This window comes from Octopus bimaculoides, chromosome 4 (genome assembly GCF_046866305.1).
Source record: "Octopus bimaculoides isolate indiv1 chromosome 4, ASM4686630v1, whole genome shotgun sequence".
NCBI lineage: Eukaryota > Metazoa > Mollusca > Cephalopoda > Octopoda > Octopodidae > Octopus > Octopus bimaculoides.
This window is the reverse complement of record NC_142931.1, coordinates 66,397,631-66,424,796: the sequence shown is the minus strand read 5'-3', so window position 1 is coordinate 66,424,796 and position 27,166 is coordinate 66,397,631. Positions and strand designations below refer to the sequence as shown.

The window sequence follows — 27,166 nt, the reverse complement described above, 5'->3', positions numbered from 1 at the left end:
TTTATTAAGGAAATAAAAAAACTTACATGACATACCTTAAAACTTAATTAAAGTTTATTTGTACATATATTTCTATTTAAAACATTCTAATGTTACCTGTTATCTTTTTTTTATTTAATAAATTAAACAAAATTTTAATGCTACTTCAAGATTAAGTTAGTTTTGGTAAATGCTTTACTGAGGAGATTTAATAAAACTAAAGCACGTTGGCTGTTTTCACCAGTAGGCTTAAATGCCAGATTATCTTCAGTTGGCATTGTTTATATCATACAAGCATTTCAATCAACATGTTATACTAAAGATACCTCCCTTGAATTTTGTCTTTTTATTTTACACACACCTCCAGGTATGTAGAAATATTTTTCAAAACACTTTAATTTTATCAAACCCCACTAAAGCATATTTTACCCACCAAAACTAACTTATTTTTGATTTAGCATGTAAACATTGTTCAATTTATTAAATAAACAAAGGTGATAGGTAATATTAGAATGTTCAGAATAGAATTACATGAACAAATAAGCTTAAATTAATTTTTAAGATAAGTCGTGTAAGTCTGTAATTATTTTAAGAAATAATACAATCTTTTTGTATCCTGTTTCTCTGTAAATTATTTTGCTATATATTTAGCTGATTCTTGTAGTATACTAAAAATTATAACCAAATATATATAACTCTTAATTTTACATGGATAATTTAAGCTGATTGAAATGTTTTATGTATCTGAAACTTTGTCATAATTATTTTGTAGTTAAGATGTGGAAAAATATATTCCTTGAAAATATTTTCCGTAATATATAGCAATTAGATGGCAGCTAACTTATTGTTTTGTTTTTTAAATATAAATTAATATAACTAGTATCGTAATTATCATTAATTATAATATGAAGCAATATAGTTGGTGTAATTTGCATCATTAATATAATATTGAGCAATGTAATTACTATTGCATAATATAATCTTCAGGTTATGTAATAGGGCCTTCTATCTTAAGCCTTCTGTATGAATTGAGTGGTTTTCAAAATTTATAGGTCCTTATATATTGACTACTGTACTAATTTATGTAATTATTCTTAAGTATTTTTCAAATCATTAATTTTTTAGTGTCTATTGCAGGTTTTATGAGTCTATAATATTCTTAATGTTTTTAGGAGGTTAAACGAAGAAATTTTGCACAAAGTTATGTATTCTATTTCCCTTTAAAAAAATGTACTTGTTTGCAAAATTTCATCTCTGTAGGTGCAAAACTGTAGTCAGCAACTTGGAATATACATATATACTTTTACTTTTCTATATTAGTAAAGGCAGTGAACTGGCAGAATGATTAGTATGTTAGACAAACTGCTTAGCAGTGTTTCATCTGTTTGTTTGCGCTGAGTTCAAAATCCTTTGAGGGTTGATGAATTAAGTACAAGCTGAACACTGGAGCCAATGTAGTTGATTAGTCGCCTCCCTCAACATTTCACGCTTTGTACCTATAGTAGAAAAGATATTAAAAAGGTTGTAGGCTAAATTTTGAAGGTGGTTTGGTTGTTATATCTAGCAGGTTAAATGGGAGGGATCCATGGTAACTGGAACATGTGTGTTTTAGCTTAGGAAGTAGTGATACATGTTAGCAGATGTTTTCTTAAGAGGCACAACCTAGTTGTTATGGAAACCAAATGCTTCTCTTTTTCCTTGGTTTGTTCTGAATTTTGACAGGAATTTTAGGCTATTATAGCTCATGGTCATGCTAGATAAAGAAATATTTCACAAAGGGGAATGACTGAGACATTGCTCAGAGACTTGCCAAGGATGACCTAAGAAGATATCAACAAAAGGTGGATACCACAACACATTGCAATGGTGCATTCCCCATATCTGACCTGACTAGTAGAATAGTACTTTAAAAGTGTCAGTTTACTCTTTCCTCCTTTGTTAAAGCTTTATTAAAAAGAGAAAAGGAACATAAGTGCAAGAATTTGGTTTCATGACAAGGAGGTAGGTGACTAACAAATTCTTTCTTTGATAAAGCTACCGGCCTCTCAGAGATAACATTCCTAGTTATATGTGTAAAATGAATAACATAGAATATAGTGTTTGTTTTTCAGCAATATAAGTAAACTCCAGCAATAGATTTGAACTCATGGAATATGAGAAAATACCTCATCCACTTAGGATAAAGTTGTAAGCTTTAGGAATTCCTTTATCTTATTCAGCTATTTCTCTTGTAATGATAACTCGTTGCTGTCATTTAAAATCACAGCATTTCCTGATGGTGGAAAACGTAAATGCATACTGCATTGAATAAACTTAATTGAAATAGATTCTGAACTCTGAATTCTAAATGTTCATATATTTTCACCAGCAAGAACTTTTCAAAGAGTAAAGTATATCTACTGCTCTTCACTGTAGCAATTGTATATTTCTTATTTCTAATGGCACATTTCTTTTGTACTAAATATAACCTCATCCCTTTGAGTTTCCATTGATGACGAAAATATTGAAAGATTCTATGAGAAAATATTTTACACTTTAACTTTGATTAAATTGATCATATTTTGCCAAAGTTATTTGAATTAAATTCTTAGGTATTTTCAGATTGTATTTCGTTTCTTCTTTTCCTTTCAGTATACGTTAATACTCTAAATTTTGCTTTCTGTAGGTAAATTTGAAATACTTGAGTATTTATTTATGCATATATATGCATGTTTGTGCATATTTTCTAAAGTTTATAAATCTACTGGATCTATATATTAAATTAGGGCCAACATATAAGCCAGCTTATAATAAGTTTTCCTGACTTTGTTAGGCTGTTAGGAAATAGTTCAAAAACATTGTATTTATGGACATATTTCAATACCGAAAGGATTTCATTATTATAGGTATACCTTGGATTTCATGGAATTTATATTTTCTTTTATGTATTAGAATACTTTTTAAAGCAACATTTAAAAAAAATTGTTGGTTTTCATTTCATTATGATGTCATTTTGCTATTAGGCACATATGTGTGTATGTGTGTGTGTGTGTGTGTGTGTGTGTGTGTGTGTGTGTGTGTGCATGTACATGAAAGTGTGCGTGTGTGTATGTGCATATGCATTCCTTCACATATCTTTTTACAATTACTCCTTCTGGAGTTTGCGCATACCATTCTTTGCTTCATCCAATCCATACTTTCCACAGAGCTCCCAATGAATCCTTCTTATAGTATTTTGTCTTCTTTGGTATTCTTTTAGAACCAGCTTCGTAAGCCCATACACACTATGCCATACAGCCTCCCTTTTATCACAATACAATCTGTCCTTAGCTACCTTATCGTACTTGCTTGTGAGTTATGGCTACAGTTATATCACTTTTATCTTTTACTTGTTTCAGACATTGGGCTATAACAATGCTGGGGTACAGTTTTGAAGAGTTTAGTCAAACAAATTGGTCTCAGTATTTTTTTAAAGCCTGGTACCTATTCTGTTGATTTCTTTTTGCCAAAGTGTTAAGGGAATATAAAGAGGCCAACACTGGTTGTCAAGCAGTAGTGAGGGACAAACTCAAAGAAGCACACACATAGATCTGTATATGAACACACACACACATAGCTCTATATATGAACACACACACACACACATACACACAACACTCATACACACATGCAATTGGCACTTTTCATTCCATCCCCTAAATCTATTCATAAGGCTTTAGTCAGTCTGGGAGCTATAGCAAAATACACTTGACTATGGTGCCACACAATGAGACTGAACCCAGAACCATGTGGTTGATGAGCAAACTTCTTACCATACAACCATGTCTGAATTTCATTTAGCAGTTACAAATGGTAGTTACCAGCCTAGTTGAACAGTAACTGCATCAAAATCACCAGCTTCAGAGTCCTGAAAAGTTCATGAACATTGACCCCATTTCTGTAAATATCTTCTTTAAAAAAATGAAAAAAACTAGTTAGATATTATTAAAACTTTCTCAAGACAAAACTAAATGAAGAGCAGAGGTTATCAAACAAATTCATCTTACCTATGCCAGAAAAGAAAACTTAACAATTTTGTTCTGCATAAATTTTTTAAAATTCTTGCAAATCACCAGATGCTAAAACAAACAATCAATTCTCATATATCAAATAAAATAAATGGTGTAATTTGAAATGTCAAAAATATTTCTTCTTCCTTTCTTGAGCACATTCAATTGTTTATGGCTGGTGTTGATATATAAACTATTTTTCATTGAATAAATATTTCATCACGGTCCTTTATAGATACTTAAATTTGATAAAGTTTTAGTGAATATTTACAAAATGAAAGGAAATAAACAAATTATTTTTCTTAAATATCTCAGTTCTTGTATCATTCTTGTAAATATATGCAAAAAAAAAAAAAAAAAAAAAAGTAAGTTTTTCTATTTCCTTCTTGGCATCAAATAAATATGTTTCACTTTACATTGTACACCAGTTGGAAATCTGATACCCTTTTGAGAAACTTTATCCCTTCCTTTGCTTTCTCTTGCTCGCTTTCTTCGTTACTCTTTCTCCGTCTTCTTTTCTACTTATTTCTCTATCACATCTTTTCTCTTTAGATCTCCTTCCCATATCAGCTTGCTCTTTTCATATACCTCAAAGTTAAGCATCTAGTAATTTGAACAAAGTAAGACTCATTTATCATAATTTATAAGGACAAGTGATGCACATTTTGCTGTCTTTAAGATTAAACTTGTAAAAACGTTGGTCAATGTTTTGCTTTAAAAGCTGAAATAATTGGCATTTGTTTATGTACTTTGATGTTTATACATTTTAAGATAGATTTTGTTAATATAATGAGTATATTTCTGTTACTTACAAATAATTGTTATGTATAAATATTTATTACGTATAAATATATTATTTATAATGATTATAATGAGTGTGAAAATGATCCATATGAGTAATAGTATATGTTAGTTTTATATAACCCTTGGTCTACTCAGCTTGATCAGAGGCATTCCATATATATATATATATATATATATATATATATATATACAGAGAGAGAGAGAGAGAGAGAGAGAGGGAGAGAACTTGATATAGATCAATGTAACTGAATTTTTCTTTTAATAATTAATGCCTTGTTAATAATATAAGGGATAAAAGAGTATTAATAAATTTATTAGAAAATTGTATTAGAAGGAAGGAAAATTTTATTCTTGCAGATAAGTTTTCTTCAATTCCTTTTTTTTCTTCTTTTTCTTATTTGTCTGTCTGTGAAAGAAGGTTACAAAGGGCATTGATTTTTAACCTTTTCTTAAGCCTCAATTTGGAGGATATAGTCCAGGGAATAATGGTAAAAAAACTTAAACAAGGAGGTAATTCCAGAGAAGTGCAAACGTAGGAAGAAACAATCTGAAGTGTGTTTGAGGGTAAAAGAAACACCTGCACACTTTCTCTAAAAAAATATTCAAGACTTGTCCTAAGTGGGAATTTTATTGGTAATTTTCAATAAAGTTATTATAAGTATAAAGAGTTTAATAAAACATAGTAAAAATATATATATATAACATACTGCAAAAATCTACCAATATGTATCAGTCAAACTGTAACTGAAACCAAGTTATAAAATACTAAATGCTGAAGACAAATTTTGCATGAAAATTGTATGTAAAGTTCTTCATTTCAACTATATTTTGATACTCATAGCATTATAAGCACTGAATTTCAATTTATCATACCTATTCAGGAAATATATCTAATATATTCTTTCAATCAACTGAAAATCATGATAGCAAACTGAAGGTTTATGAAGGTGCATCTAAGAGCTAATCTATTGATAATGTCATTGATATTAATTATGGCACAAGTTTTTAATATCAGAGATTACCACAATATCATTGCATATGTGTTTAAATTTATTATTAAATATACATAACAATACATTAATTATTTATTAATTCTTATGCAATGACCACCAATGTTCTTTCAGTTTTATTGAAGTGTTATTTATAAATTTTGATTTGTAGCCAACCAGCCTCTACATTTACAGTCGAATAATGAATGTTGAGACATAGTGGCTCTAAATTTAAGGTGTTGAATTGAGTGATAGGTAATGAATTCAAACATTGCTTCAGAGATTATATTTGCTTCTGCACAAAGGCAACTTATTTCATTAAAACTAGTTTGCCTCATGTCACTTCCATTACATTTTGTTTTTTAAGTATGTAAATTTGTATTCATGTAGATCGGGAAAATAGCAAAATATCTCTTACATATATTTCTAAAAAGATTCTCATTATATTTTTCAAAGGTTCTCCTGACTTAATAACCGTTATTTTTAGTTAGAGGTCAAATGACAAATTTAATTTCTTTGGTCTTGGTATTAGAAATGTTTTATGTGATTTTTCAAATATTTTGAAGGATTGTTTTCTAAACTTTATTTTTGTCTATAATGTTCTTGTGGCCATTTTGTCTAGGTTAACATCAGAATATTTTGATTGGTTATTATTCATCACTTGGTAATGCAATTTGTGTGAGGATGTGGGTGTGTGTACATGACAATAATTGCTATTCATTTTATATGAACCCCATAAACCCAGACAAAATGACTACATTAACATTACCCACTTTATTATATTGAATGAAAAACAAATAAAACAAGCAAGATTTATATGAAATATGTGTGGAATAAATACAAAGACTTCAATAGCTAAGTTTCCATTTCAACACAGATGCTATTGTATTGCCTCCATCATTATTGATAGATTTTTATGTAATACATTCACATATGCATGTATCTGTATTTGTGAAATAAGTGGACAGTCAGTTATACTTTGATATAAAATCACTGCCCCTTTGTAAATTGAGAGATTTCTATTATTTATTGAATTTTTAGTTAAACAAGTTGTTTTACACGGATTAAATTTATGATATTTCAAATCTCATGTTGCTATATGTTATAAAGAAGTGATAATCCATTAACTAATGATTATATTTTTTTAATATTAATATAAAGATTAATATGTATAAATATTTCTGTTTATGTTCATGTTAATATTTTAACAAAAAGCAATAGAATAATTTACAGAGTGTGTATGTTAATTGAGCTTAATATAATATTAAGACAATAAAACAGCACCCATTTATTTTAAATCTTATTTATTTTGTTTTAGATTATTAATTGATTGTTTATAAATAAACAGCAATTAAATATTGGAAGAAAAATCTCTGAAAACTGCACATCCTGTGCAGAATGAAGTATGTATGTGTTATTAATTATCAAAATTTACTATTTATTTTTATGTTTAATTAAGAAACGGTAATAGATTTTAAATAAGTTTGCAAGGCTCAGTCATATTTTATTGCTTCCCCCAAGATCTCTATTTTATTTCTTCAATATATTTAATTAATTTCCTCAACAAAGGTTGTCATAAAATGAAAGACATATATGCATACAGGGTTACATAAGAAATCTAATTGTACAAAAGGTTGTTGCTAGGCTTAGGTGACAGTTCAAAATTGTCATTTTTCTCCTATACTTTTGCATCTTTCTCCTCTCATTCTTCATTGTTATTTCATCTCTCCTCCACCACCATGAATTCAAACATAGATTATGGAAATGGTTATATATAATCTTCTTTTTCTTTAGTTTAAATTCCATTGCATCTCTTTTACTTTAGTTATGGTAATTTTACTATAGAGATGAATCAAGCTGAGATTTAATCTTCTGTATCATGCACCAATGGTCTCTTACTCTAAAAAAAACTTTTATGAGAACAATGTTGTTACGTTTGATACAGAAAAATGCTTTTAGTTATGTTGGGCACATGAATTGACAGACCAACTAAGAAACCTTGGCATAGCTGCCCAACTTGCCAAGCATAACAGTCAAGTCTCTTGAAAATTATTCCCTACCATCTTTTATAATAGACGAATACATTAGATGACATTCATGAAAAGGCTAAATCCATTGATATACTCAATAAAGACTGACTTGGGGTTAAACAACTTCATTTCAAAGTTGCTCATATGTAGGCAATATCTCTTTCTCTCTTTCTTCTCTTTTAACCCATTTTATGGATTCTTATTGTTACTTTATAACAGCCTATACTCAAATGCAGATAATCTCACCCATTTCATACATTGGCATAATTTAGATATAAATCTAGACTTCTAACATCAGCCTTGCAGTGCCACCCAACAAACTTTCATATTTAATATTTAATGTTTTCTCTCTAGAATGCCTTCTCATTCCATCTTCTTCCCATGCAAGGGTCAACCTATATCTGTTTTTGTACTGATTGTATCTATTTAAGAGGAAAACAAAGGTCATGAGTATTATGTCTCCTCTTTCAACTAAATATGAACAAATTTAGCTTGATGAAAGCTGGAATAAAATGCTTTACATTTTGATAAAGGGGAAGTATTTTTTTAACATTGTTCAAGCAAAAATATAGTCAATATCAAACATTAAAAGGTATTTTGGTTGACTATTAATACTGACAGCTGTAACAATATAATAATCTTTCAAAGCAAAGGCTGTAAGTATTGGCAGCACATTTATTTTCATTTTATAAACTAAGTTTTTGATGTCACCAGAATTCTCATGAAAAATTCATCAAAAGTGCATATGAAAGCTTTTTGAAACATGCTTATTTCAGTTTAGCAATAAACAACTGTATAAATGCAATAGAAAAAGACTATAAGACTGACAGATGACCAAACCTTCAGATACACTAAATGCACTAGTATTGTTGTTGTTATTTAGTGTCATGCTATCCCTGATTAAGTATGCCTATAAACAACAACATTTCCAGTTGCAACAATCATGTCTTTTAGTTTCACTGATAATGTACCTACAACTATATTATGTCTTTGTCTTTCTTTTCTTTAAAAGGTAGTGTATAATTTAAGAGAGGTTTGATTGCTCATTGTAGCAAATCAACCAGCTATATATATATATATATATATATATATATATATATATATATATATATATATATATATATATATATATATATATATATATAGGTTACTTTGTTGGCTCAATGCACAAGAGAAGTTGTTAGCTATGAAATAGTTCTAATGACTGAAGGGACACATCACTGCAAATTGTACATCATTTCATCTATTTAGGCAATATAATTAGTTCTGCAAGTGGCTTTATAATATCTTGTAAATAGGATTAAAATATGATGGATAAAATTTGGGGAACTGGTACCTCTGTTGAGTTTCTCTCCCTTTGTGGAAAGCTTATTTTATGAGGCATACAAGTATGATGCTGTATGGCAGTAAATTATGAACAATGAATGCAGATAGGGAGTTATAATCTTTGATATACAACATTAATCTAAGAGAAAGCCTGAAAACAATGAGATAAGAAAGCAGCAGGATCAAAAGCATTGACTGATGTGTGTAAGAAGGATGGTTACATCTTCATAGATATATTATACAACTAGATGATCCATGCTGAGAAAGTCATATAGAATCATTAAATATAGAAATGCAGTAGAGAACATTCACCTAATACTTGCTTGCTGTAAGCATTAAATTTGGGTAACGGAATAAGTTAAATTCAAGATCAAATATTTTGTAAGTGATAACAAACATCAAATTCCAATTGAGTACTTTTACTCATGATAGAAAATGCAATCATATGTATTCCAGCACTGTTATTACAATTTGATTGCACAAAAAGTTTCATCCCTCCATTTTTCTATATATTACTCAGTCTACTTTATGAAGCACATATGCACTGTTATTAGCTTATATCTGCTGGTATGCTGATAATCTTCAAGATTACAGAATTAAGGATCAGTTATCAAAATCATGCTTTTAGTGTATTCTGTTCTTCCATGATGAAGAACGTCATTCTTGTTATCAAAATATACATCCAAAATAATTAATTCTTGGAAGACAGTCTATCAATAAAATGCATAGTCTACATTCTCAAATTTCCAAATATGCAAATAATCTTCATTGTATAATCTATCATTGTAAAAATTTGACTGGTTTCCTGCTCACACACACACACACACACACACATTTAGTAAAAAAAAATCATTAGTCTATCTTATTATTATTACTGAAATAGATTTATTCTCTGTTATTGTTTTCGATTAGCTTAAATAATTCATTGTTGTTGCTAGCAGCCAGTATTTATTTAATAAAAAGTGCAAAACCGTTTATTATAAAACTTTTATCTTGAGAAACAACAACATTTAAGTGTCAGGATAAAGTCTAGAAATAGTTTTCAGAGTGTATCAATCTGAACTTTAATGACAATTATCTCTGACAAGGGAAAAAACTGCTGAAGATAAAGTCAATTGGATCTTTTCTAATCTTCAAAACAAAAGGTTTTTCATTAGTATTTTTCTTCCATACTTTTACAATGAGATAAAAACAAAAGTTAAATAATATACCTAAATGTGAACATTATTAAATTACTTATTTTCTTTTTTTGTTACACACAAAAAATAATATAAAGTAATATTGACCTATAAGTAGTTTTGCTCACTGACAAATATTGAGCTTGGAAAACTAAATATATTTTATAGATAACATAATTTCCTTACTGTATTTGTTTTTCCTGGAGTGTTGTTTTCTTTTATAGCTAGAATGGGCAATAACAAAACTTAAGATGATCATTTAATTCAATGCAACAACACTTGTTTATAGCTGTTTTACTTTTCTTTGTAATTTTTTTTTCTTGAGTGGAAAAAATAATGTGATAATCTACTATCAATACATCTTATAATAACAAAAGATGTGTGTATAGTAATCTCTTTTTCAGTTGCAATTAATACAACAACAAAAGTAACATGTATCATTATCAAAGAGTTTAGCAGTGTTATTTCTGTTTTCATTTGTATAGGTAATTGAAGCTCACAGCATAGTAAAATAAGTTTTGGTACAAACTAACATTTTGGTTGCACATTGGTCATATATTTAGAGCAAGCCAAAAGCAAAATAGATTTTTACAATATTTACAATTTCTTTCAAAATCTAGATCTTGATAGGCAACATTTTCTACAACATGGAAATCAGTGAAAGAATCAATAGTGTTAGCTGGTTAAAATTTGCTGCCATTTTTAATTTTAAGATTTAAGAAATGTACATACAATCAGGTACTTCTTAACATGAAGTTGTAATAGTTATTAATTTAGTTGAAATAATGATGAATAATAATTGAATAATTATAAACTATGTAGTATCTTTGATATCACATAACAACTATGTAGCATTAACTTTTGTATTTGTATATGTAATTGAAGCTCACAGCATAGTAGAGCAAGTTTTGGTACAAAATAACATTTTGGTCACACATTGATCATGATAATATCTGTACATTTTATGGTATTATCAACATAGTTTTGAAAAATGAAGTTGAATATCTTCTATTCAAAACCACATTGAAAATATATAAAAATTAAATGAAAATAGAACTAATATGGAAGACTTTTCTTCTTCTTTATCAATTCTTCCTCCAAATAGTATTTCCTTTAGGAAATAAGACTTTTTATGAAGTTATTTACTTGTGGTCGACCACAGCAGTCATTATAATTAAATACTCTGACTTTAGTGTGAATGTAATTAGTAGCCTATATACTCTCTCTTTTACTTGAGAAACCCGGTTTTCTTTTCAACACAATGTACACTTTGATCATCGTTTTGAATGGTTGTTTTAAATAGCAGCTTTTGTGATGAAGCATCATTTGAGAATATCAGGCACAATTATCACACATTGAAATCCTTTTCTTTTTCTGCATTGTAATAATTTTATTTACATTATACTAGCTCTTGTTATCAATTGCAAATGATAACTAGCTTTTGCCATGAGAAAAATATTTTGCTAAAGTATAATTAATTATGTGAAACATAAACTCCAAACTTTGAATAGTTTGTCAGAAATTAAATTTTTGTTTCAATTAGTTTCCTTATTTTGGTGATAGTTAGTAGACTGGTGTTAATAATCACACACACACACACACAGAGGAAGAAATGCACACACACACATATAAGAAGAAAAGTACATGCACACACACACACACACACACATGGTATATAGGATTAGCTTTAGTTTATCAGATGTCTGAAAATTTCTCTTCACATCAGTATAAATGTTTGTTGGATTAACTCGTTTTTATCATATTTATTATATGGATTACCTTAAATACAATGTTCCTATTTCAAATTGAAATGCTTAATGAGATATTGCTGTTTCGGTATCTATTTCACTAATCAGGGAAAATATAAATGTACTTTCTTGAATAAATTGCATCATGCATAAGGAAATAAGATAATGAAAATGTCTTTGAAGTAGTAGAGATACAGATTTGATTTCAGCAGGTTTTCAAGAGTTACTGCATTTAAAATCAATAATCAGCTACAAAATATAGTGCTATTGAGAGGTATGAAACGGTCCCAAATAGAGAAGAAACCATACATGATCTTTCACAGACTAAGTACTAGAATAGATAGGGAGCCTTGTACAATACTGATATTAGTTACTTGATAGCAGACTACTAAAATGAAAATAAGAAGCACAGATATTACAGAAATTTATGTGAAAATGGAGTAACCATGTTAAGATTACATTCTTATAAATTGTGTAATTGTTGAAATCGACAATGTTTTAGCCATGGTGTTTCAGGTCTAAAAACTAGATAAAGCTTTCATAAAAAAATAAATAAATAGTGACATAGGTAATGTACCGAATGTGTTACAGCATATAATGAACTAATAATTCATTTGTTACCAGAAGTGAGCTAAGATACAAAAAGAAAGAAAAGACCCAAGCAGGTGAATGGCATGAATTTTGATATTTCGTGTAGGTAGTGATGTACCGAATGATATATGCTGGTAATTCTTAGTGAAATTTGCCTTTAATTTGGTGAAAGAAGAGAAACAAATTTTGTGGCACTTAGTTAAAGTCAAAAATGTATTTCTTGAGATATTCTAAAAATAATTCAGTAAAAGTAATTTAGTGTTCTTAAACTGAATTTGCTTTATTTGATAAACAACAATAGAATGTCATAGGAAAGAATTGAAGATGGGTTCTTCAAGCTGAGCTTAGTGGCAGCAGACCTGAGGGTATTCTAAGAATAAAATGGTTCGATATTGTCCGCTGTCTCAGTTGATCATGCTTGGGAATCTAACCAGAAGTGTAATGGTGGTTGCTCCTGGTAGGACCCTATGAAGGAGGTGACTGAGGATTTTATCCTTACAACCTACCCAGGAATAGTGGGCAGGGAAGATGAATGGATAGATGGAACAATAAATTCTTATATCCAGTTTGAGATATTCTTTGTTTTCTTAAGTCTTCTTTCTCCTGTTAATAACTGGATATCTTTCTTGATAGGATCATATAATGTAGAGCAAGTTAATTCAACTGAAGAAGATAGCAATTCATAAATTTCCAAGTTGCATAAAATAAATTCCATTTCTGACACCAAAAATACTTCTACCTTTGATTCATTTCATTTACTGATATTTGCTTTTTGCTTCAAACATTTATTGTTAAAAAATAACTTCTTTTATTTTTATCTCAACTTTATTTTCCTTGGTTAATTTCACTTCTAAAATCAATAACTAACATTTCTAGAATGTTTGATATAATCCTAAGATAAATTTTATTACAGTGACAAGTCCTAAAATGATTTTAAGATGATTTTATTATTTAGTTTTCATTTTAATTGATTGAAGTTTTGTTTTATTATAAATATTTGATTCTGATTTCATTTTGTTGATAAAGTTAATAATCAAATAATTATGTACAGTGTTTCAATTTCTAGAGCAAATCTACTTGAAAGAAGGGTACTTAATCTCTACATGACTATCTAAAATTTTCCATGTATGTTTGAAGAAAGCATGCATATACTTACAAGCATCAATTGTATTTCTGTGTTTGGATAAATGAATGAACAGATGTTTCTACAATTCTTAAGCAGATGCTACAAGCTGAAAAGTTAATTGGTTACCTCATTGTTTTAACATAGGAAATTTATTTGCATGAAGATAAATATATCCCTAACATTGGAATAATTGGAACTTCCAGAAAATATAGTTGAACATCAGTATTGCTATATTAAATCAGTGTACATAGTGCACATGATCACAAATAGTGACAAGTACGTAAATACTTCCATACATATGTACACTACACATTAATCGGTTACAAAATGTAAGGAAAGTTTTATTACTGTGTTAGTCCGCATTGTTAAGTATACATGAAGTGTAAATGGTGGTAATTGGGTTTCTTTTATATTGAATTTTCAATAATGAATATCATTATAATTTATTGTCAATTGAGGAAAATATGTAGGTATTCTGGCTCATAGTGTCACCAAGAGTAACTATTCAACAGTGTTTTTGTGAGCTGTTTTTTTTTTTTGAAGATGTACACAAGTGGAGCCAATAAAATCTGGCTGTATTGTTTGAGAAATCAGTGATAAGCAGTATTATTAAAATGAGGAAAGCTCCATACTATATATTTAGCAAAAGCTTTAGGAATATTTGGTCAAATTTAAAATAATCAACTAACCGACTAGGCTGTACAATATAGAAGTGTGTTAACGATTGGTTTCAGTCGTTGATACCAAGTAGTACAATTGAGCATAAATGGTATTAAGTAATGGGTGAAAATCATAATAGCTATCATATGATTCTGAAGCTGGATGCTGCACAGGGAAGAGTTTTTTTCTATAATTTCCATAAAATTAGAGGTTCTAGGTGAAAAATAAAATGTGAGACAACCAAAAATACAACACATTTTTGAGTGTGTTTTTAAAAGTCATTTAACTCAATATTTATATGTTGCTATTTATATAATTTTATGTGTGCTTGAAGCTCCTGTAAAGTTGTGAGTTTGATTCCCGGTGGCATATTGTGTTCTTGAGAAATACAATTTATTTCATATTGCTCCAATCCAGTCAGCTGGCGAAAATGAGTAGAACCTGTATTTCAAAAGTCCAACCTTGTCACATTCTGTGTCATGCTGAAACTCCTTGAGAACTACGTAAAGAGTACATGTATCTGTGAAATTCTCAGCTACTTATTAATTCCACGTGCAAGCTGTGCTGTTGATCAGGTCAACTGGAACCCTTGTTGTCATAACTGACAGAGTACCAGTTTTTCCAAGATCCATTCCAAAAAAGAATTATTATTGAAAAGATTTAAAGGACTTTTTTATGTAAATTGTATCTAGAATTTTAGCAAAAATATAACTTTTGAGTTTTTACAAGATTTGAAATGGTATAATTAGAGGGGAAATTGCTAAAACTGAGTCATAACCTTAAATATAGATGTACATCTCTGAAACATCAATTACATAAGATTTTTAATGAAGTAGAATATTATAAGTTGGAAAATCAAATTAGAATAATAGGTTGCCTAGTGCTTACTAGAATAAAATATGAAAAAAAAAAATTTATAACAAATGTCTGTAAATAATAAATAATGTACCAGTAAAATTGTTAACGTTTTACAAAGCATGAATAATGTTGTTATATTAAGAGATACAGGCATGTTTGTGTAGTTAAGAAGTTTATATTGTAACACCATGTTGTTCAAGATTTGTTCTTGCTGTATAGTATCTTTGGCACGTGTTCTACTATAGTGTTGGAATGGCCGATACCTTGTTTGAGGAATTTAGTACAAAAAGACTGTTCAGAAGTTCATCATCATCATATATGTTTATATATATGTGTGTGTGTGTGTGTGTGTGTGGCATGTAAAAAGCACTAAGTCCACTCTGGTGCATCCAGGTGAAACATCCTGCCAAAACAATCACAGAAGTTTAGTGCAGGCTTTGGCTTGCTCTTGTGGTACCATCCTACCCATGCTAGCATGGAAAACGGATGTTAAATGATACTGATGATTATGATACAAATATACATAAATAAATAAATGAAATTGTCTTTCCAAATAAATTGCACTTCCTGTTTGAGGTTCTGATGGCGCTATAAAGTGTTAATAAGGCACTCAAAATTGAGTCCACTACATCTTATAGTGGAAACAGATATAAGCTAATGAATTTCAAAGTATAATTGTATATTCCTTTATCATCACTTTTTTTGTGTGTGTGTGTGTTACACAGTACTGCCAGTTAAAAAGTGGACTGGTGCAGTATCAACTAAGTTCATCTTTAAAATATAGAATAATAAATCTCTAAATGCTGTCCTCTGGCATGACCATTGTCAATGACAGAAACCAGTAAAAATAAAATGAAAAAGAAATCTAATGTTCAGAACATGACATTATGTTGCAATGTGTTTGACTTGGGCACGGAAAACAAAATTTAAGTTTATGTGATTGTAACAGCAAAATTGAAAGAAATTCTCATTTAAGTATATGCTGTATATTTCCATAATTCGCATTAAGAACTTTGATCATATACATTTTTCATCAGTTTTCTTATAATAAAAGATTTTATACTGAGATATATACTTACAGAATAATCAGTTTCAAGATATAAGTAAAGAAATGACAGAAAATTTCTTTTTAAGAATTTTATTATAGCATTGAGTCAAAGATTACATCCATGGATTTAAAACTAAAATACTAATAAAATTGATTTTAGTATATCTGAGGTACAGAATTACTTTTAGTTTCAGATCAGACCATTAAAGTATCGATAGTTCTTAAGAAATTTAAGGGATACTGCCAACTTAATGCCCAGAAACCAGGAGAAAGATAGTTTTCATGAAGCATTGACTTCAAGGCAGAAGCAATCTTTCATCCTTGAGAAGACATTGTGTTCAGTGGTTGCTTTCGATTAGGAATTCAACTGATAACTTTTCATGCTCATTGGACCTTATTTAATTAGTTGGAAATATTCATATCTCGTAAGTTTAACTCACATTCATCAACTCAGGAAATAATTCTTCTACTGTAAGTAGTTTTGGCCATGTCCTAAACATTAGATTATAGAAAAATGTAGATAGTTAAAAATAAAATAATGTATGACTGATATCCAACTGGTTAAAATATTTTTCATGTGGTAATCTATTCTTGTTTATATATGTATAAAGCATTTTGCCAATTGCTGGTTTTTATTTCAAGCAACACATCGTTTAAATTATGTAAATACTTTGTTATTTCATGCCTTGATACATATAAAAGTAAAATAGCCAGTAGTTTTCTGAATATTTTAAAAATAATATTTGTATAGTTATAGCTGGGTACTCTCATTGAAAGTAGTTTATTTAATCTCAATTTACCTATTTCTATTTATGTTTCTAATTGCTAATCATAGTTCTTTTATTATTATCATTATTATGAATCTCTGTATCTTCTGAATAGTTTGAGTTATTATACAGCTCATAGTAGTTATTCAGTGCAAATTTTGAGTTAGTGAATTGAAATTAATATGTATTAGTTCTTGTGGAAACTAGTAAAGTCCATTATAATATATTTTTATTATCTGAATACAAGGCATCACAAAATTTTACTTTGTATTTTAGAGCCTCATTATATCCTTGTTATTTTATCATTAGCATTTCTTTTATTACAGTTTCAGTGAGGTATAAAATTAGTATTCCTTCATTCTAAAATTATATTCAATTTTTTTACTTAGAGATTTCATAAACAAGGGTCAAATGTATTATTTTAAAAAATCGATTCTGAAGCATATTTCATATAATATATAAGTTTTAATTTGCCTCATAACACTCAATAAAGAAAACATTCAACTGAATGCATTATATCAAAGCTAGACTGTAAAAATGGGGTTTATTGTTGATTTAATTAGGTTTAGAATCATGCTTCCTTTCTTTTATTCCATTATATATATGTTATTTTAAATTGCCATCAACATTTCATCGTTTGCTTTCAATAAATTCATTTACTTCCACGGTTATTTTGTTTTATAAAGTTTTGTCTTTTGTTTGGTAAACAACATAAGACAAAAGTCTTGCAACGTTTTATGTGAAATCCCTGTATCAAACATAATTGATGAGGATTTGCATGCCACAGTGGATTTTCATTTTGAAGACTTTCTAATGATGCTTTGGCTTTAGGAATTCTATCAGTTTCAAGTGAAGGTCATCCAGCCAAGTGGCTTTTATGAAGATTTATATTTCTTCAAAATGTTTCATAAAGACATTATGCACCTTCATACTTAAAGAACTGTTACCATGACAATTGTTATAATATTATTATTATTATGAAAATACAAACAATCAAACTATCTCTAGCATTGTCTATGAATCTACACTAACTTTGAAAACAATAACGTTACCCACATAATTTTGTTTCTAAAGTAGCATATTTATATAATTCATAGTAAGACAAGGTACAAGTGTCATTCTGTGGGTAAGAAGCTTGCTTTGTAACTACATAGTTCTTGGTCCCATCCCTCTGCATGCCATCTTGGGAAAGTGTTTACTACTATAGTTTCAGATTGATCAATGCCTTGTGAGAACAGGTGCTGGTTTGTTTATGTCACTGTAACCTAGCAGTTTGGCAAAAGAGACCAAAAGAATAAACACCAGACTTAAAAGTAAGTACTGGGGTTGATCTCTTTGAGTAAAACCCTTCAAAGATGCTGTCTCAGCATGGCTGCAGTCCAATGACTGAAACAAGTAAAAGAAATATGTATGATTTATATTTAGACAAGAAAACCAAGTAACTTCAAATATCTTGGTTGGCTTTATAAAATATGTCATGCAATTATTTATTAAAAACTAAATAGACATGAATGGGTATATGTTGCATTTGTTTGTGAGAAAAAATAAGATTATATTGTTTAATGCAAGTGACTATTATCGTTTTCTCTTTCTTGCATGTACTCTCTTTTCATTTATTTAATTTAAACAAAACAAATTTCATTTGCAGTAAGAGATGAGATATTTGTTTTTGTAGATAGATTTATTGGATTTTTAAAAAAAACTGAATATTCTGTAAGATTTTAAATGAGTGAGTTGTTATTTAGGCCTCAGTCAACCTTGACTGAATAAATTCATGTTAAAATACAACTCACTTCTAACCATTCCATCTTTCACCATTAGTGTACCTGGTGTGGCCTAGCACATTTACTTATAATGTGAGTGTATGATTTCTGGGAGATGGGACTTCAATTTCTTGTAGGTCAAATGACTGTATACAGTCTCTTAGTTACATATGATTTGTTGGCTAGTATATTGAAATGTTTTAGATATGACTATCCAAGATTTTCATTTAAGAAATATATGAATACGGAAACTATAAAATAAACATGTGTGATGGTAATCATCATCATCATCATCATCATTATGGCTGAGGTAATTAACTTGTTTAAGATGATTTTGTCATTATTATTTGTAGAGTTATCACATAAGTAGCAGCAAATATTTATGTTATGAACATTACGCAGTTATCAGCAGTATAATAGTAATGGAGATGATGCTAATAATGAATAATCACATTGTTGTAAGCTAATAATAATAATAATAATAATAATAATAATAATAATAATAATAATAATACTCTCAACATTACCATTGAGGTTCTTCTTTTTCTCTACAGTGTTAGTTGCTGCTGAAATTTAACCCTTCCTAACCTCTCTTTGTATTGGCAAATGTAATGTGTATGAAAACCTTAGAGCTTTTCATGAACCAATGAAAATAGCCATCATTTGCCATTAGATAGTAATGAGTCTGACTTCAAATTTGAAGAATAACATTGATAAATAATGACTGTTTTATCACCAAGTTGATCATATTCTGAGATCTTAAGGATAATTTCTTTTCAGATAAGGAGGCTATAACTGACACAATTCTGCCATACTGCAAAAATCTGGAATTCATTATTTATGCACCATTATTTAATTATAAGTGTTGATATATCATTGCAGTTAAAATAGTTTTAATGAACTATTGATAACTTCAGGATATATTTTAATCTTTAATCCATTTGCATTTAAACTGGGCATATCTGGTCCAAATATTCTGTTTATGTTCAAAATAGCTTCTCACACTTGTCCTACAATATCATTCTATAAAGAAACAATCACATCAACATGTTCATGAATCTACAAGATAATGCATGATTAATTTGAAACAATGTGAATAAATAAGCATTACATTTCACAGAGTAATACGGATGCTAAAAGATTAAAGTTCTTTAAAGTTGAACTGTTAATATTGTTTTGATGTATTTAAGTTTGATTTACTTTCAGATTAAGTTAAGTGGGTGCTTTGGTATATCTCAAAAATTCTCTTTTGGGAAGTCTAGAATTCCTCTTAGAATCTAACCTTAGGCAAGGCATCTGTAAAAAGTTAAGCACTTGTAGCATGGGAATGGTACAGTATTCAAATTTCAGTATTGTGAAGGAGAGTTGGAAGGATAACAACGTTGTAAAGTTTAATGTTGGTATAAATGCAAATACCTAGGCTGTCCCTCCCATATGCAATACTGTAGTTCTTCAAAAGCTGCTCGTGCATTGCCAATTCATGATGGCACATCAGCATCAGAGCACTCACATGCACAGGCAAAATGTATGCACATGCTTATATATGTATGTGTAAACATATGTACATAAATACAAAGAATGTATATAAAAGTAAAGTAAATAGATCTCTGAGTTTCAACGTGAGCATTCGATATACATATGCAGGTACCTTTAATATAACTGTCTTTCAAAAGATATCAGAAGTTACTGGCGTGTGTGTGTATGTGTATTATATATATATATATATTAGAAAAAATAATCAGGTACTCAGATATCTGAATGGTTGTACATTTACAGATTTTTATTAACGTCATACGTTTTTATAAATTAGTGCTTGCATCTATTCTTGTAGAATCTCCGATTCTACAAGAATAGATGGGGTGATTTGCTTGACTAAAGGCAGTGCTCCAGCAAGGCCACAGTCAAAATGACTGAAACAAGTAAAAGAATAAAATATATATATATATATATATATACATATATATTTGGGCTTCATGGAGGCAATAACAAACGACTGAGACATTTGGCAATATACTGTGCCTGAGAAGATCTGTCAAGCCAAGAGAGATCGCAGTGATGCTGGTGTTTTGCAACTGGCTCCTGTGCTGGTGGGGCGTACAAAGCAATCACTCCATTCTCGGAGTGGTTGATGTTAGGAAGGGCATTCAGCTGTAAAAACATGCCAAAGCAGATTGGAACCTGGTGCAGCTCCCCTGCTTACCACTTTTCAGTTAAACTGTCCAACCCATGCCAGTATGGAAAACAGATGTTAAATGATGATGATATATATATATATATATATATATATATATATATATATATATATATGAATGTGTATTTGTATCAGCTGCTCAGATAGCCACTCTTGCTAGCTATGCAGACAATACAAAAGTCTCTCAAGGGATACAAATCCATGCAGATGTTGTGCGCCAGCAACAGGAGTTGGTCACAATATACAGGTGGGCTGAGGACTACAATGAAGTTTAATGTGTTACACAAACAGCAGAATGGAGGCATTAATACATAGCGTCAAAGATCCTAACATTGCCATCAGAATACTGGACCAGATACTGCAACAGCTTGGGTTCCAAGGGCCTACAGCATTTCAGTATCCGCCCAAAAAGCCTGAGAGACTGTCAAGTGGTGGATATAAATGTTTTCAAAACAAAAATGGATTTCCTCCTGTCAAGAGTCCTGGACGAGTCTACCTCGCGACAGGAAATGCAGATGAGGGCAGCAACATCAAATTCCCTCATTCACCAAATACTACATATCAGAGGAGATTTTAAGTAGTGAAAGTGTAGTAAAGCTAACACAGTGCCCCAGCATGGCTGCAGCCTTTGAACTGAAAATAGTAAAAGAATATAAGAAGTGTTCGCGTGCATGTGTGTGTATTTACTTTCACATACACACACAAACATGTATATATATATCGAGACATATATATGCATGCACATGCATACATCTATATATATAATGTAGATGGACAGACAGGTGGATTGATTCTGGTGTGTATGTTGCATGATTTAGTGACTAAGTATTTGTGCATCATTATCATTGCTAACATCATTTTTCTTTTACTGTCACTGGAAATTCGAAATTGAATTAAACTTTACTATTGTAAAATCTTATGTTCTGTATATTAAAATGCATATGATGTTCATATATGATTGGTTGTTTTGGGAATTTTTCTATATTATTGAAATACCTTTGTTTAATTATTTATTTGATGTCTCTTGCTCTGGAGAATATTTTGTTGGAACAATTTATTCTACTATTATGTTGTAGAATTGTGCTGAAATTGTTAAAAGCATATCATTAGCAACTTTGTCCTATAAAGTTGTTATGAATTAGTTACTCTTAATATGCTGAACTGAATATTGTTATAACAATCTCCATATCCCCTTGTGGTATTTAAGCTCAGTTTTGTTTCGATGTATTTAATTACATAACTTTCTTTCAATATACTAATACTGTCCTTTGTTCTAACACAATTAAAAATGTTAATACATTTTATTTAATAGTCATATAGACATCGCTTCAAAAATTTGTTAGACCTTATCAGTTTGGCCTTTTTTTAATAGTTAATTTGTGAAGACAGAACAATACCAATGACCCTAGCATATAATTATTCAAGATTGGAGTGAAACCATATTCATAAATTATCTGACAAACTCAGGTGTAGAAGTATCCCAGATTCCTAGATTTTCTGGTTTTCTGGAGACAGTCTAAATATATACCTAAAATATAAAATAAACTTTGAAAAGAAAAATGCCAAATTGTATTTAACAGTTTCATATTAATTCACTTGTAATGCAGGGTCTGTTAGATATTCATTAATCCACTTAAAATTCATAAATATATCATACTGTGACTTGTATATGGTATAATGTTTATAGGATGAAAATTAAATGCAGGAAAATAAAGAACATAATTTCATTTAATATATACATTTACAAATTAATACAAATCTAAAGTAGAGTATGTTTAATCTTTATCAATCCACTTTAAAAAAATGAAGAACAAAACTATTTTTCATTTCTATATTTAAGAGATGAGGAATTATGTACATTATTTACATTTGACGGATATTTGTCTTCATCTTGAGGTCAAATGTAAATAATGTAAATAAAAGAATTTTTAACCCACAGTATACAAATTAATCCACTTCAAAATCAGGGTCTGTTTACTCAATACAGGGTACAGTATATTGCATGATATTGCGTGATATTCATAGACTTCTGGAAATTCTGGATTTCTGGAAGCCAGATAAGAGGTCTGGTACTGTATATGCAGCTAATGAGGTAGTTAATTTTAACTTGTGAAACAGTAAATATTTTACAAAGCTTATGGTTGCATGCTGTTCATTATATGGTTATATATTCAGTGTGTGTGTGTGTGCATGCACTTGTTTATATGCTCATGCAAGCATTGAAATTAATTCCTCTTTGTTGATAGAATCATTTTGTTTATGCCTTTGGGTAAAGCACATGCCTCTCAGGTTCCACTTCTTAACTTGGTGGGTAGTGTATCACATTGTAGTAAAAGCAATTATCCTGCTAATGGTAGTAATGGTGCATCTTACTTTTTTAACCTTAGCAAAATGAAAAAAATTGAATGTAAACAAGTGAGTCTATATATATATATATATATATATATATATATATATATATATATATATATATATATATATATATATATATATGTATATATGTATAAATTTATGCATATATATATGTCTTTATGCATGTGTATATATTTGTGTATATACATACATAATACATGCATATATTTATCTATCTCTATCTATCTATCTATCTATCTACCTATCTATCTATTTATCTATCTACCTGTCTGTCTGTCTATCTCTCTCTCTCTCTCTCTCTATATATATATATATATATATATATATATATATATAAATATATATATACATGCACACACACATACATACGTGCGGGTGACACGTAAAAGCACCCACTACACTCTCTGAGTGGTTGGCGTTAGGAAGGGCATCCAGCTGTAGAAACTCTGCCAAATCAGACTGGAGCCTGGTGTTGCCATCCGGTTTCACCAGTCCTCAGTCAAATCGTCCAACCCATGCTAGCATGGAAAGCGGACGTTAAACGATGATGATGATGATGATGATATACACACACACCCACACCTACACACACATATTGGTATCTATATATATGTCACTCTATTTACACACACACACACACTCATGCATTGGTTTTAATTATTATTATTATTCCACTTTTTGCATGCTACATTCACTTGAACCTTTATTTTTCTGAAAACATTTATTTCTTTTCCTTTGATACAAACATGCAATGGTGGGGCTGGAGGTAAACAGTTTTGACATTTATTTATGTCAAATTCATTGCGTGCCAAAGAATTTTCTTTGTTCTTTTTAACTGCCAGACTATTTTTGATTTGTTTATTAAAATTAAGGAAAAGATACTTTTTCATAACCAATTAAAATAATTTAAAGGACATTTATTAACTTGTTTAAAATAATCCCTTTTACTATAGACACAAGGCCTGAAATTTGGTGGGAGGGTGCTAGTCGATTACATTGACACCAGTGTTTCACTGGTATTTGATTTATCAACCTCAAAAGGATGAAAGGCAAATTCAACCTTGGCAAAATTTTAACTCAAAGCATAGCAACAAGTGAAATATCACTAAGCTTTCCATCCAGCATGCTAACAATTCTGCCAGCTAACCGCCTTAAACTTGTTTAAAATAATGGCATGTATAACCATAACATAAAATGCTTTAATAGAGTACATTTTGTCTCTTGAAACTGACAAATATCGAATGTCAGTGATAGCTGTCATTTTTGTAAATCTATCCTTAAATACCATTTTATCCATTTCAAACATTTGGCTGTGAACATCAGAGGGCTTCTCGCATCATAGCATGCATCAACAAGGAATGTTTATTTTGTGTTATCAATGAATATAGAATTCCAAGTATGGCTGTGTGGTATAAAGTTTGTTTCCCAACTACATGGTTTCAGATTCAGTCCCACTGTGTGACACCTTGGACAGGTGTCTTCTGCTATACCCCCAGGCTGACCCAAGTCTTGTGAATGGATTTGGTAGACAGAAACTGAAAGAAGCCAGTCACATGCACGCATGCACACACACACACACACACACACACACACATACACACACACACACACACACAGAGTAAGAAGTGGGACATGATATCCAGGCAGATATCGAATTTCTCTGAGTAAATTCCAAGTTTGGTTTCTTCCAATGGTACATTTTTTGTCATCTGCCTTCAGCCCTCATTATACTCTCTATCTGTCTGTTTGTCTGTTGTCTCCCCCCCTCTCTCTCTCTCTCTCTCTCTCTCTCTCTCTCTCTCTCTCTCTCTCTCTCTCTCTCTCTCTTTCTCTCTATATATCTATCTATTTATCTATCTGTATATATATATATATATATATATATAAAGATCGTTGCCAGTGCCCCTGGACTGGCTCTTGTGCGGGTGGCACATGAGATGCACCATTTTGAGCGTGGCTGTTGCCAGTACCGCCTGACTGGCTCCCGTAGGATTTTCGAGTGAGATCATTGCCAGTGCCCCTGGACTGGCTTGTGCGGGTGGCACATAAAAGACACCATTTCGAGCGTGGCCATTTTCGTGCGGGTGACACGTAAAAGCACCCACTACACTCTCTGAGAGGTTGGCGTTAGGAAGGGCATCCAGCTGTAGAAACTCTGCCAAATTAGATTGGAGCCTGGTGTTGCCATCCGGTTTCACCAGTCCTCAGTCAAATCGTCCAACCCATGCTAGCATGGAAAGCGGACGTTAAACGATGATGATGATGATGATGATATACACACACATAAAATTAATATAAACAGCAGATTGCAATGCTGCAGTTAAGACACATGAATGAAAACATATACACTAACAGGGAACATAATTGTTCGAAAAATATGGACCAAGAATTCTTAAGACTGATGTCAGTTTTGGCAATTTCCATTAAGTCAGCTCGGTGTTTGGCTATTTCCGGACCTGTTTCTCTATTAACATGTATGTTTGCAAATCCAAGTTAATGAATGATTTAGTGATTCATTAATGTGTATACACAAGATTAATGTAAATAGAAGGCTGCATTTTTCGGTCAATTGTGGTCCCTGTTAGTGTATATGTTGTCATTCATGTGCATTAACTACAGCATTAAAGCATTTTAGCTCTTATTTCTAACAATGTAGGTGTTTTTTAACACCCTAGTTACATTTAGTGACAATTATAATTCTCCTTTTTGGTGAAACATTGCAACCTGCTGTTTATATTAATTTTCTGTATACACATTTGCAATTCGTTAAATCATCCATTAATTTGGATGATGCAAACATATATGCTAATAGGGAAACAGGTCTGGAAGCAGCTGAACACCAAGCTAGCTTAACTAATGATGGCAATGGAAATTGCCGAAACTGATGCATCAGTCTTAAGAATTCTCAGTCAGTATTTTTCAGACGTTTATGGTCCCTGTTAATGTATATGCTTTCAATCATGTGCATTACATGCAACATTAGAGCATTTTAGCTCTTATTTCTAGCAATGTAGGTGTTTTGTAACACCCTAGTCACATTTAGTGCCAATTATATATATATGGGGGTAGGGTGTATGTGTGTGTGCATGTGGTTGCCTCTCTTTTCCTTGATATCATGTAATAGTTGTAAATGATTCTCACTGTCATACAGGCAGTGTCATTCATCTTCAGTATACTGTGAGATCATGTCAGGCCATGCAAAATCAGAATTCTAATGAGAATTCTAATGGCTCAGACAGAACTTTTCCTTGGATGTATGCATGTGTGTATGTTTATGTGGGTCATGATGTGCATAATAGACATACCTGTGCATGATGAGAATAATATTAATGGATTTATCTAATGGATTTATTTGGATCTCTCCTCCTTCTCTCGACATAAAGAACCACAATAGCTATCATTGATGATGAACCTTATTCCACTGTTACATATGTTTAACCTATTTCACTCTGATGACGGCATATTCAGCATAGAGAGTTTTCACTGAACATGATGTTTTAATAGCTGGGACTCCCAGAAACAGCAGTCAGAGACTATCTCTACCTTTTATTATATAGGTTTCATTTCATTTATTATATAGTTTTTATTTCATTATGTAACTAAATTATATGGCTAAATTAAATTAAATGTCCTTGTCAAGTCTTGCTAAATTGTTTGCCTTTCCTTTCTATTTTAACCTGTACCTACAGACTCAAGGGGAAGTCACT

General features: G+C 30.5%; 1 protein-coding gene and 1 long non-coding RNA gene across 2 annotated transcripts in view; one reads left to right on the top strand and one right to left on the bottom strand.

The window, feature by feature from the left end:
• Positions 1-1,261: 1,261 nt before the first annotated feature.
• Positions 1,262-2,897, bottom strand: LOC128247592 (uncharacterized). The gene is made up of 2 exons (XR_008263931.2): positions 2,145-2,897; positions 1,262-1,475 (listed from the first exon to the last, which is right to left on the bottom strand). It is a non-coding gene; the product is annotated as an uncharacterized LOC128247592 (long non-coding RNA).
• A 4,286-nt stretch (positions 2,898-7,183) lies between these two features.
• The window catches only part of LOC106882502 (suppressor of lurcher protein 1), a 1,283,613-nt gene continuing 1,263,630 nt past the window's right edge, over positions 7,184-27,166 (top strand). The window contains exon 1 of the mRNA XM_089350836.1: positions 7,184-7,203. Within this exon, the coding sequence (XP_089206962.1) occupies positions 7,199-7,203 (5 nt within the window). The 5' untranslated portion in view covers positions 7,184-7,198. The remainder of the gene's footprint in view (positions 7,204-27,166) is intronic.